Here is an 18,681-nt window from a genome sequence, read left to right on the forward strand (position 1 = left end):
AGTTTCCAGTGACTTTACAAAGTTCTAGGTTAGGCCCATGTTTATTCCTTCACAGAATCACTGACTCTTCATGGTTGGAAGGGACCTTTGAGATCATCAAGTCCAACCACAAAACCAAACCAAACCAAAAACACCACGTGCACCCACAAACAGACATAAACCAACCATCTATGCTCTAGGGCACTAGAGCATGCCCTGAAGTGCCACATCTACACGTTTCTTATATCCCTCCAGGGATGGTGACTCCACCACCTCCCTGGGCAGGCTGTTCCAGTGCCTGACCACTCTCTCAGTAAAGTAATTCTTCCTAATATCTAATCTAAACCTCCCCTGCCATAGCTTTAGACCATTTCCTCTGGTTCTGTCATTATTCCCTTGGGAGAAGAGGCCAACCCCCACCTCTCTACAAACTCCTTTCAGGTAGTTGTAGAGGGCAATGAGGTCCCCCGTCAGCCTCTTCTTCTCCAAACTAAATGTGCCCATTTCCCTCAGACTCTCCTCATATGACTTGTTCTCTCCTTGTAGAAATTTAGAGAACTCTTGTTCTCTACTTTTAGAAATTAAATTCAAAATTCTGTGAACAAGTATTAAAGTCTCCATTTCAGAGAATTTTCTCTGCCTTGAAGCTGTTTTGCCTGCTATTTTCACTGCTGTTCTATATTATTAGTAACTGTAATGTAATAATGACAGCTTCTTCCTCTGCCTGTTCACTCTGGGGGAAAAAAAAAAAAGTTTCCATTTTTTTCTGGGGGAAAAAAAAAAAAGTTTCCATTTTGAGATTCTTGCTGAAGTAGGCGTGGTTATCTGCCATTTTTGACTAGTTATCACCCTACTTGCAGTTCCTGTGGAAATATCTCAGACTTCCATATCTCTGATCTGTCAACAATAAAGATCAAACCAGGGGGGCTGGATGCTTTCTTTACGTGTCTTGTCAACCTGTGAAGGCTGAGATAAGGTGGCTTCCACAGACACTGAGCTCTGTGATGTGTTCTATAGTCTGATAACACCTTAAATCTCAAAGTACCACCATGCATTTTCTTCCCTCTGTCGTAGTAGTACATACCAAAATGATCCTGATCTACTGCTCTGTGAGAAATTGATATTAAAAAAATAATGCAACTCAGTTCAGTTTGTCCTTAAATAGATATCATTTACTTAATAATTGCTCTAATGCTGAGTTGTCATTCAGAAATGTGTCCTGTCTGTTCTGCAGATAACTAGTAATGTAACAGATAGAACGTACCGTGACATAACAGGAACACTCTTCAGCCGTTAGTCTAGGTTTAGGTACAACCTCTTTGGACTTCTTTTTTTAGTGTTCTCTGGAAAACAAAGACACACAGGGCATGTGCATATACCATTACAATATTTTTGTGAAGTGAAATTTCATTCCTTTGTGCCTCTGTTTTTCATGCTTTTATTTAAATTAATATGTTGCATAAAATAAAATGTGAAACAGAAGGCTTGTGCTTGTCAGTTTGCCTAATGAAAAGATAGCGTTTGCAAAATACATATAAATTACCTTTGAAATGTTAGTAAACATTGGGCTCAAAAGTCAGCAGTCTTTGGCTATCTGTATTAATAGATGTGGTTGTGTGCTCTGGGTGGAAAGTTCACAAATAAGTCCATCGGTTTTAAACATTGGGATCAAAGGTGATGGCATCCAACAAATTCTGTGAAATGAGAAACTTGCTAGGATGTAAATTTGAAAAAAATATGCAGCAATTACTAAATGGTTTATGGCCAAAGTAACTGCCCAATGTCCTGCTTTCTCCAGTTTTGTAGACAGATAATGGTGGAGAAGTCACAGGCCAAGATCGTATGAAGGTCTGTAGTTTTGAATATGTGACTTAATGAATCTATTTCCAATAGAAACTAAGTGGAAGGAGAGTTATTAGCATTAGTTGATATAACTTCAAAGACTTCTGCAAAGTTATTCTTCTAAGCTAAAGAGAGAAAGAGAGAAAGAAAGAAAAAGAAAGAAAGAGAGAAAGAAAGAGAGAGAAAGAAAGAGAGAAAGAGAGAGAGAAAGAGAGAAAGAGAGAGAGAGAGAGAAAGAGAGAAAGAGAGAAAGAGAGAGAGAAAGAGAGAAAGAGAGAGAGAAAGAGAGAAAGAGAGAAAGAGAGAGAGAGAGAGAGAGAGAGAGAAAGAGAGAAAGAAAGAGAGAAAGAGAGAAAGAAAGAGAGAAAGAAAGAAAGAGAGAAAGTTAGTTCACCAGTGTAAGTTCACTTTATTAACATTAAACTCAGCTGGCACAAATTAGGTTAGATCATCAACACCAGAACATCAACAGGGACTATCAAACTTATCTTTCAGCCTATTCCAAGGGGACCCATGGCATTGGCAGCATTATCTAAAACTATCCAGATAGTCAGAGTTCTTGTTTTCCCTGTATCTTTCAATGTGTCAAGAGCATGCCATATGTAATTTGTGGAAAATACTGAAAATTGGATGAAGTCTAATAATAATAGTGATTCTTGTCAGCTCTCATTTGCCTTTTACTTGAGGCTGGAAGAAAATACATTTCTAACTAGTTACTCTCACAGTGAGGTACCTGTGAGAGTATCTGCTGGATTGATTGTACAGTAGTACCATTGTCTTCTCTGTGTAGCTGATTTCCATGCAAAAAGGCCTTATTTTTCCTCTTTCTTTTTTCATCTTGTTTGTTAATAAATGGGGTTTTAGCTTTCTTACTGGCTAAGCTGCTGAAGCATCTTTTATATTTTTTTCTAGAAAAAAATCTCTGTGTGGAAACACCTTAATATGCTTAGTCTTCATTTTGTGTCTTACTTGGGACTATAATTTAATGTAGCAGAGATTTGCCCCTTTAGTCAACATGGCACAGGAATGAAAGCACATTCAGCCACTGAAATCCACATTCTCTGTGGATTTAGTTTTCCAAGCTTTCACATCATAAGATACTACCAGGCAGATATTTATATGTGTTCTATGTAGTGGGAGAAGAATTTGTAGTCAGTATTTGTTGTAATATGTATTGTTCTCTGAAGAATCCTCAGTGAAAAGCTGGGGATTTTTTTTTTTTATTATTATTTGCTGTAGCACATGTTTGCATATAAAGAATGAAAACTCTGAAGCTTTGGGAGTTCAAGTAAGAAAACAAAACAAAACAAATTTAGGAATCTGCTCTTAGCAAACCATTTCCTGTCCCAAGTAACAAAACGTAGGTTTTTATGGTGCAAAAATATTACCGTCTTGTTCCTTTTATAGTAGAGATGCAGGTATGTTTTAACAGGGATGTTTTAATTAACTTACAATGTGTGCAATCAATTGGGATAATAATATTAGTTACAAAATTGAAATATTGTAGAAATTGCATCTTTCCCCGCATGCATCAGCTTAACCGTATTATCCTTGACAATCATGTCCACTTTCAGCTTTTCCAATGTGGATCCATTTATCTAATGTGACAGCTATAATGTCCATTGTGTTAATAGATGTACAGTTGCTTTCTAGAATCATAGCATGTAAAAGGTCTTATCCTCAAAGGGCAGTGCTGCTGCTGTTTCTGCTTTCTGTGCTTGCAGGAGAAGACATGACTGATGACTCAGAATTAATTGTAACCCAGTGAGCTGTCAGTGACAGATACCCGTTACACACACTAGTACTAGTTCAGGGGGCGATGTTCTAATGTACTATTCCCCCTACAGCATCCCTAAATCGAGAACCTCCTTCCTTGCCCTCCTCCCTTCCCCTCCTCCCGCCCCCAAGCTAATACAGGTTATCTTTAAAATCTTTGTGAGAATTTGGGTTTTTTTCTGCATATATTAATCCTTGCTTTACTGAGGAGAAATATGACCTTAATTGCATTTCCTCAAACTCACATAAATAAAATGGAAAATTGACATCATGACGTCACTATGAACACTGCTTGTTTTAGAGTGTGATCGTCAAAAGTGCTTCAAATTCTCTTTTTTTACTTTTTCTTTTTTTCTTTTAAAACAGCATTAATCTGACTACCTTTAAAGCTCTGTGATACAAAACTTCCTAGCGGACAGCTGGTCATTTGCTTCTAAATCTGTGGATTTTGAAGTATGGGGGTTTTTTCCCTCTTATATACACAATTAAAATGAAGTATTCAAATCCTTAGGCTAGTTAAAATATAGAGTAAGAGCTGCATCACCCTAGACAAAAAACTGCTACCCTTACATACACAAGAGCTCTGGCCTGCCTGATTTCCAAGGTTATATGCCATACTAAAGAATGCTAATGGAACAGAATACAAAAGGGTTTTTTATAACATCATTCTTTTTCCTGGAGATCACTGGAAAGTTTCCTGCTTCCTATGCAGTACTTATGGTACTGCATAACTGTCACTCTGCTCTAGTAACTGATCGTGATGAAAGCATAAATATGCAACATTTCTAACATTTCAGGACAAGAGGAAATAGGCACAAACTTGAGTAGAAGAAGTTCCACCTAAACATGAGGAGGAACTTCTTTACTGTGAGAGTGGTAGAGCACTGGATCAGGCTGCCCAGAGAGGTGGTGGAGTCTCCTTCTCTGGAGACATTCAAAAACCGCCTGGACAAGATCCTGTGCAACCTGCTCTAGGTAGACCCACTCCAGTTGGGGGGGTTGGACTTGATGATCTCCAGAGGTCCCTTCCAACCCCATATGATTCTATGATTCTGTGATTGTATAACACAGTGATTATCAGCTTCAACAATAAGATGCAGTATCAAGAGTGGTTATTGACATGACACCACATGTATCAGTTTACTCAACAGAATTAATAAATCTTAGTTGATGGAATACTTCTCATTAAGTACTATAAACATAATATATGTTAATATTGTAATTTTAATTGCATATATAGCAGTCAATATTTTCATTATTTTATGTCATTCATATAAGACTATAATAGGGTTCTTTTTATAAGCAGCCTCCAGATAGTGCACATTCCTCAGATGGGAAATATTGTCAATTGTTTTTTCTCACATGTAAAAAGGTAATTTATAGTTAAAATAAAGTTCCAGAAACTTTATTACCCTGTTCATATTACCGAAGCCAGATGAGTTTCACAGAATGTAAATCAGGGCAAATTTATTATTATAATTAAACTTGTAAAACTTCAGCAACAGCTGTTTCTGCGCTTTAGTAGTTCATATACATTATTGATCAACACATGCTTTTACTAATGTAAAACTTCTGAGAGTGTAGAGAAGTTATGCTGGTTATCGTTATAATTGGTACAGTGCTTCTGCAATGCTTCTTCAATTGAGTGCACTTGTAATGTGCATTATCTCTCTTGCTAGGAGGAGCTCATCACCAAAATCAAACTAAACAAATAAATTGAAGATCACTGAAGTCTTTAAATTACTAAAGATCACATGAAATAGAATTCTATTACAACTAAATTGTTTATATGTGAGTTTTTTTGCGTGTTGCAATACAAATAAGCTCTTCTTAAAAATGTGCCAGAGAAAGAGATAAAGCAGTTTGCAGTCAGGGCATTATCTTTTTGCTGGTGGGATATATTTCATCAGGTACTTGCATCCTAAATACTTAATGGCAGCTAAAATTTCAAGTGATGAGTATCTTAAGTTGGGGGTCCAAATAGTTATGAATATAATGCAAGATCAACCTTTTCTTACTGGTGGGTTAACTTTGAGCATTTGAATTTGAAAATTCTGAATTTTATGTCTCTCTGCTGTCAAGGAGTATGACAAAGTTGTCAAAGGGATTAATCTGTTTTAAGTCTTTTAATACATGTCCTAAGTTTACGTAGTCATCTATAGTCAATGACTGAATACAGACACCTCAAAAAAGCATTTTGCTGTTATTTTACAATCATGTGTGTTTTAGGAGTGTTCACTAGAGCTACTTCTTGCTATTAACTACACGTGTCTGGAAAGCGGTCCTAGATAGAAGAATAGTTTTTAACAAATACCTACAAAATTATTGCATTTTTAATTAATCCTTTCTCAGGGTCGTTCTCCACAGACTTTTTGCTAAGAAACATGTAATAAATATAGCAAACTGTGATCTATTCATGTCTAGCCGTTTGAGTGAATAATGTTTCTGAACATTAGCTTAGTTGTCTACTGGCAGCACCTGGCTATTTTCTTGTATGTTTTATTCTGCACAGCAGTTTCCATCTCCTCCCCCCACTTGCCTTTCCATGCATCTGAGATATTAATTTGTGTAACTGTAGGCTTAGAACTGATTTCTTGAGTCTCAGGCAATTAATTTAGGAGGACAGTGGTTAAGACTGAAAATATTGAAAATTTACTAGTATTTTACCAGACTCCCAAGTTGAACAAGGTAATACCCTGATTTAGACAGATTAAATTGTAACACTCAGCTTTCCCATTAGGTCAAATTTATTTTGAAGTCAAGATGATCGCAGATATATAACAATACTTATTAGGAAAAGGAGTATTTGCCTTCTAAGTGAATATTCTGAAGGCAAAACTTAAAATATATGATAGTCATATGTTTTGTGTATTTAGTTGAAGGTTTGTCATTCTTTAGACTGTCCAATTTAAAAAAAAACAAAACAAAACATCCAACAAAAGCCAGGAAGAATTTATGGCGCAAAGACTATAGTTTTATGAAATAAAATGAAGGAATGTCACTACATAAACAAAGGAAGAAAGTGATATTACCTCAAAAGATGACTGAAACCATGGGATTGAACTGCAGGGCTTTCTTCATTCACTCTCTCTGCAAAACTAAACAAACCCTCAAGCAGAGAGGCTGTTTGCTCCCTAAGTTTAAATATGCTTGAGATCATCAAGCAACCATTTCCTCCCCAGTCGGTGGGCAGACTGTAATTGATAATATTTCCACCTTGAAGTTCTCTGCAGCTGAAATAGCAAGAGAGATATAATAAATTAGTATATTTATGCTTCCTTTTAACATATTGCAGTGTAATTTACTGATTTCTATGAAATTTTACTATTGCAAAAATGAACAGAAGAATCATAGAATCATAGAATGGTTAGAGTTGGAAGGAACCTTGAAGATCATCTAGGTCATCTAGAGCATCCACAACTTCCCTGGGCAACTTGTTCCCATGTCTCACCACCCTCACAGTAAAGAATTTCTTCCTAATATCTAATCTTAATCTACCCTCTTTCACTTTAAAAACATTGCCCCTCATCCTATGGCTACACTCCCTGATACAGAGTCCCTCCTCATCTTTCCAGTAGGCACCTGTTAAGTACCAGAAGGTTGCTATAAGTTCTCCCCAGAGCCTTCTCTCCTCTCTCAGCCTGTCTTTATAGAGAGGTGCTCCAGCCCTCTGTTCATCTTCCTGGCGTTCCTCTAGACTCGCTCCAACAGGTCCGTGTCCTTCTTATGTTGGGGCCTCCACAGCTGGATGCAGTATTCAAGGTGGGGTCTCACCAGAGTGGACTAGAGAAGCAGAATCACCTCCATTGACCTGCTGGCAACGGTTCTTTTGATGCAGCCCAGGATGTGGTTGGCTTTTTGGGCTGCAAGTGCACATTACCAGCACATGTTGAGCTTCTCATCAACACCTCCAAGTCCTTGTCCTCAAGGCTGCTCTCAGTCCATTCTCTGCCCAGTCTGTATTTGTGCTTGGGGTTGCCTGACCCACATGCAGCACCTTGCACTTGGTCTGGTTCGCACAGGTCCACCTCTCAAGCCTGCAGTTCCCTGGGTTTTCCTTTTATCCTTTTTTAAAAATGGGGGTTACGTTTCCTCAGAGGAACTTTACCAAACTGCCATGACTTCTCAAATATGATGGCTAGTGGCTTAGCAGCTTCATTTGCCAGTTCCTTCAAGACCCACAGATGCATCTCATCACGTCCTGTGAACTTGTGCACCTTCAGGTTCCCTAGATGATCAAAGGAATCAAATGATTATCTGGTGTAACAACAATTTACATTCTGAAATCAATACCAACATTGTTACCTTAGGGGGAAAAAACAAGTTAATATCTAACCACTCCAGTTATTTATATGGGTAGCATGGTATGAAGACATAGCATGAAGATGCTGTACGAATTGCTTTTTCTTTTTTCATTCATAGTGTAGCCTGAGAGATTGATGGAAACCTTATCTATCTCTATTATCTTGGTCTATGGGTAAGATATCAAGATGGGCATGAAGAATGGATTATCCTGTGATGCACGTAGGATCCTTGAATAAAGACTGCCATGGGGACTGCATGAGTGAGCTTAGTTTAGATGTACATGAGAACAAAATATCCCTATTTCTCTTAGAAATTGCAGGAATCTACTGCACAATTTATACATAATGCAGAGTTGAGCCAAGATTGTCTGAGCAAAGCAAGGGTGATGTTTTTTATCTCAGATTCATATCCTTTGCAAGCTTGAATGAAACACGAAGGAAGAAGGTGGCTATAAGTGGTCAGAGCTGAATTATACAGATCCCTGTTTGAGGCACTTTGTGGCCTTCTTATGCAATACAATACAGCTACACACTCTCAAAGAAGGTCACAGCCCAGACATATATTTTCATTCATCTTTCTAATTTGGAAAGGAGAAGGTAGATAGTAGATTTTAGGGGGCTTTCATTAAGTCAATCAGAGCATTAAAAATGTATAACAAATGGTTGTTTATTTGTAAACCAACCTAATATAGCAACCATACATTTATTCTAAGACCTTGCCTGTTCTTTCTGTGGAACAAATGCAAACATAGACTTTTTTTTTGTGTGTGTGTGATAGTTTCCTGTTGAATTTTAGTTTAAAAAGAATCTCCTTATCCCAGATCACACTTTTCCCACATTAAAAGGTGCACTATTTGTGCTTCCAGCATGAGAACATAAGACAAAAATGTGGATTATCTTATGAGAAAAGAAGTATTTAAACTATAGTTTGTTAAAACTGCATTTTAAAGCTTGGTGGCACGCAGAACATCTTTTCTCTTCCCCTCTGAAACTGTTATTAGTCTGGTTCTTGTGACTTGACTTCTATTTACAGGCTTGATCTCACACAAAAAAATAATAATCCATGTTTTAGTACATGAACCAGGAGTCTTTGTTTTGATGCTGAGAGGAGCAAACTTTATCAAATGGACATCTTCCACAAAGGGCCTCCAATAAAGCATTTTTTTTTTCTTGTGTCTTTTCAATATTTTCTTAAACTTGTGCACAAACAATATCTTCTTCCTCATCATAATTTCATAGGCTTTTTAGATTATTTGCCCACTGTTGTTTACATTTGATTTTATTTTATTATGTTTCTTCTCTGACTCCTTTATTCATGAGTATGGTTTAAGTTCCAGTAAAGAACGTCATGTATAGATTATTCTGTTTATTTTCCATAATGATATATTGTTTTTTCAAATTTCTCTTTTAAGCCTCCATATCAACAGTCTTTACATTAGGAAAATTTTCCCAGAATGTTTTTTCTTTTTTTTTCTTCATAATATTCCTTTGTCATCTTAACACAATGGTATAATTGTTCAGAAAGGAAAGGGAAAGATTTTTTGCTGATGCAAAATCTCCATATCTGAAATAAAAGATCTCAACGACAATTGAAGATGTGTCATACTTGAATATATATTCTGATATGCAAACATATAGCCCATTTGGTAAAGCTTAATTTGACTTACTGTGAATCAGATGTTTTGGTGACTTCTGCCTGTCTGGAAAATCAAGGACAGAAATAAAGACTCTTAACTTAAAACTATATTGAGTGGAGAAGAGGACATTTTTTTTTAAGTACCTGATTTGTAAACTCAGAAGCCAGCTCATTTGGTTAAAACTCAGCAGGTTCTATTTGAGACAAACCAATGTAGAAATGTTTTTTTAATTATAGCTTGTTTTATAACAATGGACAGGATCTGTAGCCAAATCTGTCCCTGTGAGACATTCAGCAGCGGAACAATAGTATAATTATTTCTTGGATTCCTGATTAGCAAAAACAATACAATAGTTGTACAAAGCTTGAAAGTCTGGTTTTCAGAACAAAACAATCCTACCGTGCAAAAGCTTCTCTTAATGCTGATTTCTGTAACTTGCTATTTGATTCAAGCACATAATTGGAACTAAAATTCTAGTATACTGCAAAGCACTGAACAGTTCTGAAAACCAGTGTTTATATTTCCTACATTAAAGTTCTGTTTCCAGCACAGCTCGTAACTCCCCTGCCATAGGACATTTCAAACACTTGATATCACATGACATGGTCTTTCCTCTACTTTAGACTTTTAGCACTCAAATCAACAAAATAACTTACACTATTTACGGCCCACTTTCTGCCTGTGTATGAGGGTTTCTGGGAAACGGAGGCAGCAGAAAAAAGCTTAGTCTCACAAGCAGTGCTCAAAACTCACTGGTATTGGCCCACCATTTCTAGAAATCCATGCTGAGGTGCAACTCCTACTAATTCTTTTGCTTAAGTAAGGATTTCAGGATTGTATCTTTAATGCTCTGTGCCACTTTCCAAAGCAATAGATTTGTATGGGATGATATCAGAATACATTTTATACAGCTAGGATTGTCAGAAATAAAGTACTTCAGTACAGCATTATGTTTTCAGCACTGGAAAACTATGAAACTGCTCCAGATATTTCTAGCTTTTCTTTTTTTTTTTTTTTTCCCCCAATTAGAATTCAAAGAAGCACATAATGGTTGAGGTTTGAAGGGACCTCCGGAGGTCATCTGGTCCAACCTCCCTCATCAAGCAGGGACACTTAGGGTCAATTGTCCAGGACTGTGTCCAGGTGGCTTTTGAATGTCTCCAAGGAGGGAAACTCCACAGCCTCTCTGGACTACTTCTGCCAGTGGTCAGTCACCCTCCCAGTAAAAAAAGTGTTTTCTGATGTTCAGAACCTCCTGTGTCTCAGTTTGTGCCCACTGTTACCTGTCCTGTCACTGGGAACCACTGAATTCCTCATATCAGGACAACAGACATGAGAAATATAGGACAGAAGAAGATGAAGAAGAAAAACCTGAGACTAAAATATATTTTTTAGATGTTTTACTTATCTCCAAATAAAATATTTTAACAAATTAAAATGCAATATTCTATGTTAAACAGAGGTTCTACTGTTCTATGCTTGATTAGGAATATCCCCACCCTCTACCATCCATTCTCCCCCTTCACCCAAGAGATCTTGTTGATATTTCTAGTAGCATTTTCAAATACCACAGCTATTACTTATAGCAAATAATTCCATAAATTACAATTGTTAGAGAGTATTAGGTATGTATTTGGTTTCGTTGTAGCAAAGAAGCAGCTACACCAGTTTCATGTATGGTTGATTTGATATAATTTTGGTTGTTATTATGATTTAAAAAAGCACTGTCTGGCTGACCACCTGGTCTGAAAACAGAAAAAAATCTGTTCCTATTATGCTAGAACTGTCCTTTTATTAGCACCAGAGTTTGCTATCCTTTATTGCCATCTAAGATACAGAATTAATTCTTCTCTGTATCTCTTGTGGGTGTGAAGTCAAGCTTCACCTGGATGAGCTTTATAGAATCTGCTGTAATAGGCAATTAAAAAGAAGAATGATTCCATGTAACTGATTCCAATTGTTTTCCTGATTCTTAAAGTCAGCCCCAGTTCAAAAACCTATCGAGTCGTATTGTTCTGAATTATATATTGAAATTACTTTGCAGTGGGTAAAATCATATTGTTTTGACTGAATTTTCCTTTCAGTTTTGGGTTTCACATAACAATAGTGTGATATTTCCTAATTAAAAATAAAGAATGTATGTTTTTCAGGACCTGAAGAAAGCCCATATTTGCATACCCTACATGCCCTCCAAATTATGGTTTATGATTGAATATGTCACAGATTTTAGATTTGAATTTTGGCCAAGTGTTGTGGACCTGAACCATAACCCTATCTCATGCTGTATATAATCCTGCATATGTTGTAGCGTAATTAAAATTATAATTACTTGTTATCATTAGTCCCAGTGTTGTACCAACTATAAACCTCATTACTCAGAATAACTTGATTCTGTCTTTAGGTAAAAAGAATTCAAGGCTGCATTTGGTTGCATGAGGGAGTAGATAAAAACAAGCATAGTCTGAGCGTGTTGTAGGATTTTCCTCTGAAGGAAAAGTCCCTGATGCTCTTGTAGAGTAGAAATTCAATGTGTGAGTGAGGGTGTCAGCCCGTGTGCTGGGTGCCAGCTGCTGGGGACGAGTGTCTGTACCTGCCCCAAATGGGGTATGCATGGGGGGTGTGTGTGGGTTTGCTGTCAAACTCCAAGCTGGACCAACCAAAGGAGTAGGAGGCCCCCAGTCCAGGCAAGGATATCAGATGGGCAGAAGGTCCGTGCTGGTGTTTGGGTGGACCCATGAGCGTGGGGTGCTTGTGGGACAAGTGTGTGAGTGCTGTGTGTGTGCAACGAGCACCCAGCTGGACCAGCTGGCGAGTTGGGGACCCGTGGGATGGGTAAGGGGGACCTGGATCCTGACAGGAGTGCTGGGGGGACAGAAGGGCCGTGCCAGTGCTTGAGGGATCCACAAAGGTGCGTGTGCCTGTGAACCTGGGGAGCGTGGTGTGTGTGCTTCACTAGTGACCTTCTGCCTCCGCCAGCCCAAGGAGGGTAGGGAGACATGGCTGTGCCTGTGTCTGGTGTGAGGCCTGGATGTGGGAGCTGCTGGAGGCAGCGCCTTGTCTGTGGCTGGCTGTGTGACCAGCTGTGCCCGTGTCCTGCGGTTTTGTGTCCGTGCGTGTGTGTCTGGGACACGTGCTCAGTCTTGGTGCTGCAGCAGCTTTGCTAGTGCACGGGAGACAGTGGCAGACATCCCTCAGCTGGGGCAGAGACCCTGCATCCCCAGGGTGGGCTCCAGCTGCCAGGCAAGAGGGTCTTGGACCAGTGCAGGCTGGAGAAGGTGGTCACATATCACATCACTTAACACCCTCATAAGCTCCCAGTAGTCTGAGTGACAGTCTTGCCTTGCAATTAATATGATATGTCTGATCTTAAGCATTTGCTTTGAGTCTCTCTTTATAGAAGGCTTTTTCCCCTCATTGTTTTGATGGCAGAGCTTAGTCTAAAGTTTCTTGAGGGACTGCATGCCGTCCGTTCATCATCTCTGGAACTGGATCACTGTTTACGTGGCCTTTAGATGTTTTTGTAATCCTTTATGATTTGTGGGGTCCTCAGTGAGAGGCTCAGAAAGCCAAGCCGATATATATTTTTTTTCTTATCGTTTAAAGCATGGATTTATAGCACTATCAGCTAAGAAGTTGCCAGTATTAGTGTTAGGCCTGTGCCAGTTTACTGGCTGACTGGTCCCCTGTCAGTATAGAGGCAGGGCAGATTTGGGCTACTATAAGGAGCTTTTGTTACCCAAGATCGGTATTTTTACTACATAGGTCATGAAACTGGAGGTTTTTGTAATTATGTATTTTTTATGTTTATTTGGGAGGTTAATTAAATACAGAGGTTGAATTATTTTGGAGAATCTTAAACTGAAATTTTCACCTCCCCCCTTACTTCAAGGATTTATTTTCTCAGTCATTCATATTTCCTCATAGAGTCTTTCAGTTTTTTAAAAAAATGCAGGTAATCTCCTTTTCCTGCGCCTCTTACTGGTTTTACTAGTGACATAAATTCTTACTTTGGAAAAACAGATCTCTAAATTTGGGTTACTGAAAATAAATGCAGAAAGAGAAGATTTTAAGCTATGTAGTTAGCTGTATTTCTATTTTGTTCATATTGCAAGGAAAGAGCCTGCTAGCAAGTCCAAAAAAATTGTTCAGGGTGGCAATTTTGTAATGAAGAAGCTGTAAGAAAAAGTTACAGTGAGAGGTTTGCTTAGCGATAGTATATATATTTAGGTCTTCTGTTGATGCAAACGAATACATCTCAATGACTCAGAGGATCTGTTTGGTTTTGCTACAGCTGATTTCTAATTCTAAAGCAAGGAAAGGAACTTAAAAGCAAAATGCTAATTATAAAATCACAGCCAAAAGCAAGTAGTATTACATTTATTTTTATACTGAATTACATAGTAATCCAAAATTGACTTAATCAACTATCTATGTCCACCCAAGGGAGATGAATTAAAAGAAACTCGGTAAAGGATATTGATCATCATGTAAAATGATAGTAATTACCATTAACAAATAGTTTTTAATAAGCAAATATACAGTTAGTACCATTAACTTGTGGGTTTTCTCATTAAAAAAAAAAAAAGTGTGAAGAAAAGAGAGGGTGAAAAAAGGAGAGTGAGGGCCTAATTTCTTTTCCATTAACTTCAGGAAAACTCACTTGAATTTGGGATGGATATGGGACATCTGATTTTAACTACTTAAAAGTAGGCAGCAAGTGGATGATACCTGTTGTTCCTTTTCTTCTTTGTTTCCTTGTCTTCCTGATGTTCCTTTTTCTACTGACTCTGTAGATTAGCTTAGACATAACCCATAACTTTCAGATGGCTAATATTGATAAGAAAGTAACCACTAAGCTAAACAGTTATTAAGCTTAAGGCACACCTTGTGAATCTCTTCTTTATTCTAAACCAACCTAGCTAACCAGATCACTCAGGCTCCCTGCTGCTGAAACTCATTTTTGTGGAAAGATGTGCTTAACTTAATTTAAACGCCCTCTTGAGATGCTCTTGAACTAGTTGTTTCCGATGCTTCAAAGATGCAGTATTTTGATCCATGAAGACCTGTAATATTCCTTTCATGAATCCCACAGTCGCGGTTGCTAAACAATTTGCAGCAGTGCTCTCGGCTCTGGAGCTCGTGGGGAATCACTGTATCATTCTGTGGCCACAAATCACAAAGTTTGGTTATTTCTCCAGATGAGAGAGGTTCAAAAATCAATAATGGTTAACTAAACCAAGCGTACACTGCAGATTTTTTTTTTCTTTTGAGATGACTGTGGGGGTTTTTTAAAGAAGTTCAGGAAAATTTGTAATTCTGGCTCTCATACACTGTGTTGTTTTGAACAAAGTATGTGCTGTTTATTTTTGTTTCTCTCATCAGAGTGATAATTGCCTATTCCATCATTGCATTCTGTGATTCATTGCTGACCACTGTGATTTCACAGATACATTATCAATTCTATATATCCATAGTTAGACAATTGATATCAGTTAAATGTCCTTAGAGTTATGTATTTATATATCCTTCTATTCCTGGAAGATGACAACCGTTTTTATTGGTTTGTTTAACATGGTGGACATTGTCCCAGTAGGAAGAGTAATAATACAGGTTCATAATACAGAAGTATATACTTAGTACATTTTCTGATGTCACTTGCTTTTTGTAATGTAGTTTGTAATGGTTTCGGATTCTCAGAGAGAGTTGTTTTAGATCATGCTTTTAAAATTATAAAAAATATACCTGTCTACTGATTACATTCTCATAAGAAGCTAACTTCATAGATGAGCATGTGCAGACCTTTGAAATTTGGCTCTCCTGCCTGCCATCTTCCCTGGGTTGCTCTAAAAGCAAGCCAAAAGGAAAAACAAAACACAAAAAGAACAACAAAAAAACCCAACCAACAAACAATCACAATAATAATAATTGCCTCATAAGCATTGCCAGGAATCTATTTGTATGTCAAAACTTTTTTACAAAAAAAAAAAACACAACCAAGAGTCAGGAGAACAGAAAAGAAGAGCACTAATCAGCGTGTCCTGTGCTCTTCTTTGTAGTCCCAGCGCCGTGTTACATTTCACCTCCCCGATGGCTCCCAGGAAAGCTGCAGTGACAGTGGTCTGGGAGACCACGAGCCGGTGGGTGGTGGAACCCTGATCTCACACCCTCTCCCTCTGGTTCAGCCGCAGGACGAATTCTACGACCAGGCTTCACCGGACAAGAGGACTGAAGCTGATGGCAACTCTGACCCCAACTCTGGTGAGTCACCATCACGGCTCTGTTTCTCTGAGTTGCTTTGGTAACTCAGTTACCTTCTACTTCATGCCTTTGAGCTTTGCAATGGTGGAGATGTTTTTGAGCATGTTTGTGAATATTTGGTATTGTTAACTCATAATGCTTGGTAGGAAATAATGTAGTTTGCCTGAAGTGCCTTATGTTGTAATTTGAATGTAGAAACAAAAATATCTCCAGTGAGAAAAAACAGCTCTGCATAAATTGCACAGTAAGTGAGAACAGCTGGGAAGAAGGATGTCCTACAAGGTGGCAAGGTTTTCTTGATTTTTGTGCTGTTGCTATTTAGCATTTGACTTTGTTTTAGGAAAGTTATTCTAAATACAAATTTAAAGAGCAAGGACATAGAGGTTGCACGATCTGTTAGACTAACATAGAAAGCAGTAAATCAGTGAAGCACTGAAAAAAATAAAGAATCCAAATTTCTGTAATACACCTAAAATTCCCCCCTCTAACAGCAAGAAGTTTCCTTGTTAGGTTGGAATGGCATGATGTTCTGCTTTTTGGAACTGTCAGATATGCATTTTCATTCGACTATTAAGTATGTGCAGTTTATCTGGTTTGGAAATTCCTTTCTTCTTCTTCTTTCCTTCTCTATAATGTGTTTACCTTATTGCAGTGGTTTTGTGACAGTGAGTGCTAAAACATGAAGCGAGGTCGTAACCAATACTGTGACTAGCATTTTGGCATTGGAATGTGGAGTCTTGGACATACTGAAAACTGCGAGGGGGCAGTCACACTGCCTTTGAGCCTCTTGTTTTCTGTCTAGAATGCGGAGACAAAGGTTAAAAGTCTTATCTGTGCTCTTGGAAGGTAATTGAACTTGAGTTCTCTTGCATCCCAGGAGTATAGAAATAAGAATTAGTTTCTCCCTTTGGCATTTCTCCCTTTTGTGTAGATGATTAAATTGTCACTGGGCCTGTACAAGCCAGAAGAGAAGGTGGGCTTGGGATCTGATGAAGGATATTAAGGCTCGTGTTCTCATTTGGGCAGAGCTGGATCTGAATTATGACATTTAAATGTGAATGTGAACCATGGAATACAGAGCTCAGAAATATTTTTCTTATACTTTTTATGGGAAGAACAAGTGGGTGTGTTGGGTTAAAGTTTATGAAGAAACAATTTGAAATGCTTTACTGTGTCAGAGCTGCATTCCGGTTTTCTGCATTTTATTTTCTGTACCAAAACAGAAATGTTGCTAGAACTGTGATCTTAAACACTAAATCTGCAGAAATACGAAGAGCTATAAAAGAATAGCAGCGATGAATGGATTGACTCCAGAGCAAGAATGTATGTCTGCTTAAGCAAGTGAGGAGCTTAAGTGGAATTATCCTGTTAATTCTTTGACCACGTGTGAGACGTGTGAAAGATTTAACAAGATCAGAGAGGAGTTTTAAGGCAGCATTGCGTGTTGGCACTGTCACATTGGCTTCACTGACTCTGAATTGCACATGGCTTCAAAATGTGCCATTAAATTCCATCAGGGGAGTTAGGAAAAATGGGCTTGGTAAACTTTATACCAAGTTATTAAAAATATGTTTGTATAAATATTGTGTCAAGCACATTGAGCAAATATAGTATATTAATCATGATGATCTATTCATCCCTAATACAGATACTAATAGAAGATTAGACAGAGTGAATACGTGTTCTTAAAAGCTAAATGGAAAGTTTAGATGTCTGTAGTTGCACCTGGTTTAGCCTTGGGGATTCTAAATTCATGACAAACTCCTGAAAATCTAATCATGAAGCTGTAATGCTGATTAGAGAAGTATTGAAGTATAGGTTTTTCACCTTTCATCAGACTGAATTAGGACAGACATTGAAATAGTGCATTCCATATTTCATCAAATCTCACAAACTATGAAGGGAATGATATGGTTGTTACTGTGACGGAAATCATCCCAAGGAAACCAAAGGCAGGAAGGGGGTGATGCTGCCTGTTTGATGGATTTGACTTTTGTGTCTCATTCAGTATGAAGTCATTGCCCAGGCATTGTGTCAAAAGTTATTTTGCTACTGGAGGCACGAGTTTTCGGATGAGATGTGAAATGGACTTTAAAGCAGTTTATGGTTATTGAAGATCCTGTGGCAATTTTCAGAAGAGAAAAATGCTACCTGGTGATAGGGCAAAATCATTTTTGTGGGTATTTACATATGCTCATGGTTAAAATAACTGATGTAGTTGCATTTCAACGTTGTATTCTTTGATGCTTCTAAACTGAATTTCTAGTTATATTGCAGTGAAATGTCAAATAGGTGTATTTAACAGTAGAGGTTGTTTCATTTCAGTGGCTGTTAAAGGGTTTGCTGCTTTTGAAAATACTTGGGGCATGCTGAGGTAAAAGATAATGCTATAACAAGGGAAAGTCTTGGTGGAGAGTAGTAGTATTGCCATGTACATGTACTGCTGCCAGTTTTGGATGATAAATGTTGCAGAGCAATATTTTATTTTTATTTTAGTTGTTTCAACTGAAGAGAAGAAATAGTCTGTGGGGTAATATTTTCTTATTATCTCCAAGAATAAAATCTGCACAAAAAATACAGATTTGTCCCACTGTATTTTTATGAAAGTTCATTCTCAGTAAAGGCTTTCTTCAGCTCATGGGAATATGATGTTAATCTTGACAGTAAAGTCCTTGCCTCATGGTGAGAGCAATTTTGGTTAATGGCTTTAATGCTCAGTGAATTGTGTGGTTTATTATTGTACACTGTGAAGTTATGTGAAGAAAAATACAGTCATTGTTTCCCAATATTACTATGTTGCTATTTTAATTATATTTGAAGAGTGACCAAGGACCCAGGTCTTCAAAACCTGAAATAGAAAAAAAAAAAAAAGAGCTAAAGGTCTT

The 18,681-nt window shown here is 37.8% G+C and overlaps 1 protein-coding gene across 4 annotated transcripts in view; it reads left to right on the plus strand.

Annotated features, from left to right (window-relative positions):
* The window catches only part of PCDH9 (protocadherin 9), a 737,828-nt gene that overhangs the window by 465,242 nt on the left and 253,905 nt on the right, over positions 1–18,681 (plus strand). For 2 of the 4 annotated variants that reach the window (XM_014965920.1, XM_014965921.1), the window contains one exon: positions 15,595–15,796. In XM_014965920.1, the coding sequence (XP_014821406.1) occupies positions 15,595–15,796 (202 nt within the window). The remainder of the gene's footprint in view (positions 1–15,594; positions 15,797–18,681) is intronic. The other 2 variants (XM_014965922.1, XM_014965923.1) reach the window with 1 other exon arrangement.

This window comes from Calidris pugnax, unplaced genomic scaffold, assembly GCF_001431845.1.
Source record: "Calidris pugnax isolate Ruff unplaced genomic scaffold, ASM143184v1 scaffold20, whole genome shotgun sequence".
NCBI lineage: Eukaryota > Metazoa > Chordata > Aves > Charadriiformes > Scolopacidae > Calidris > Calidris pugnax.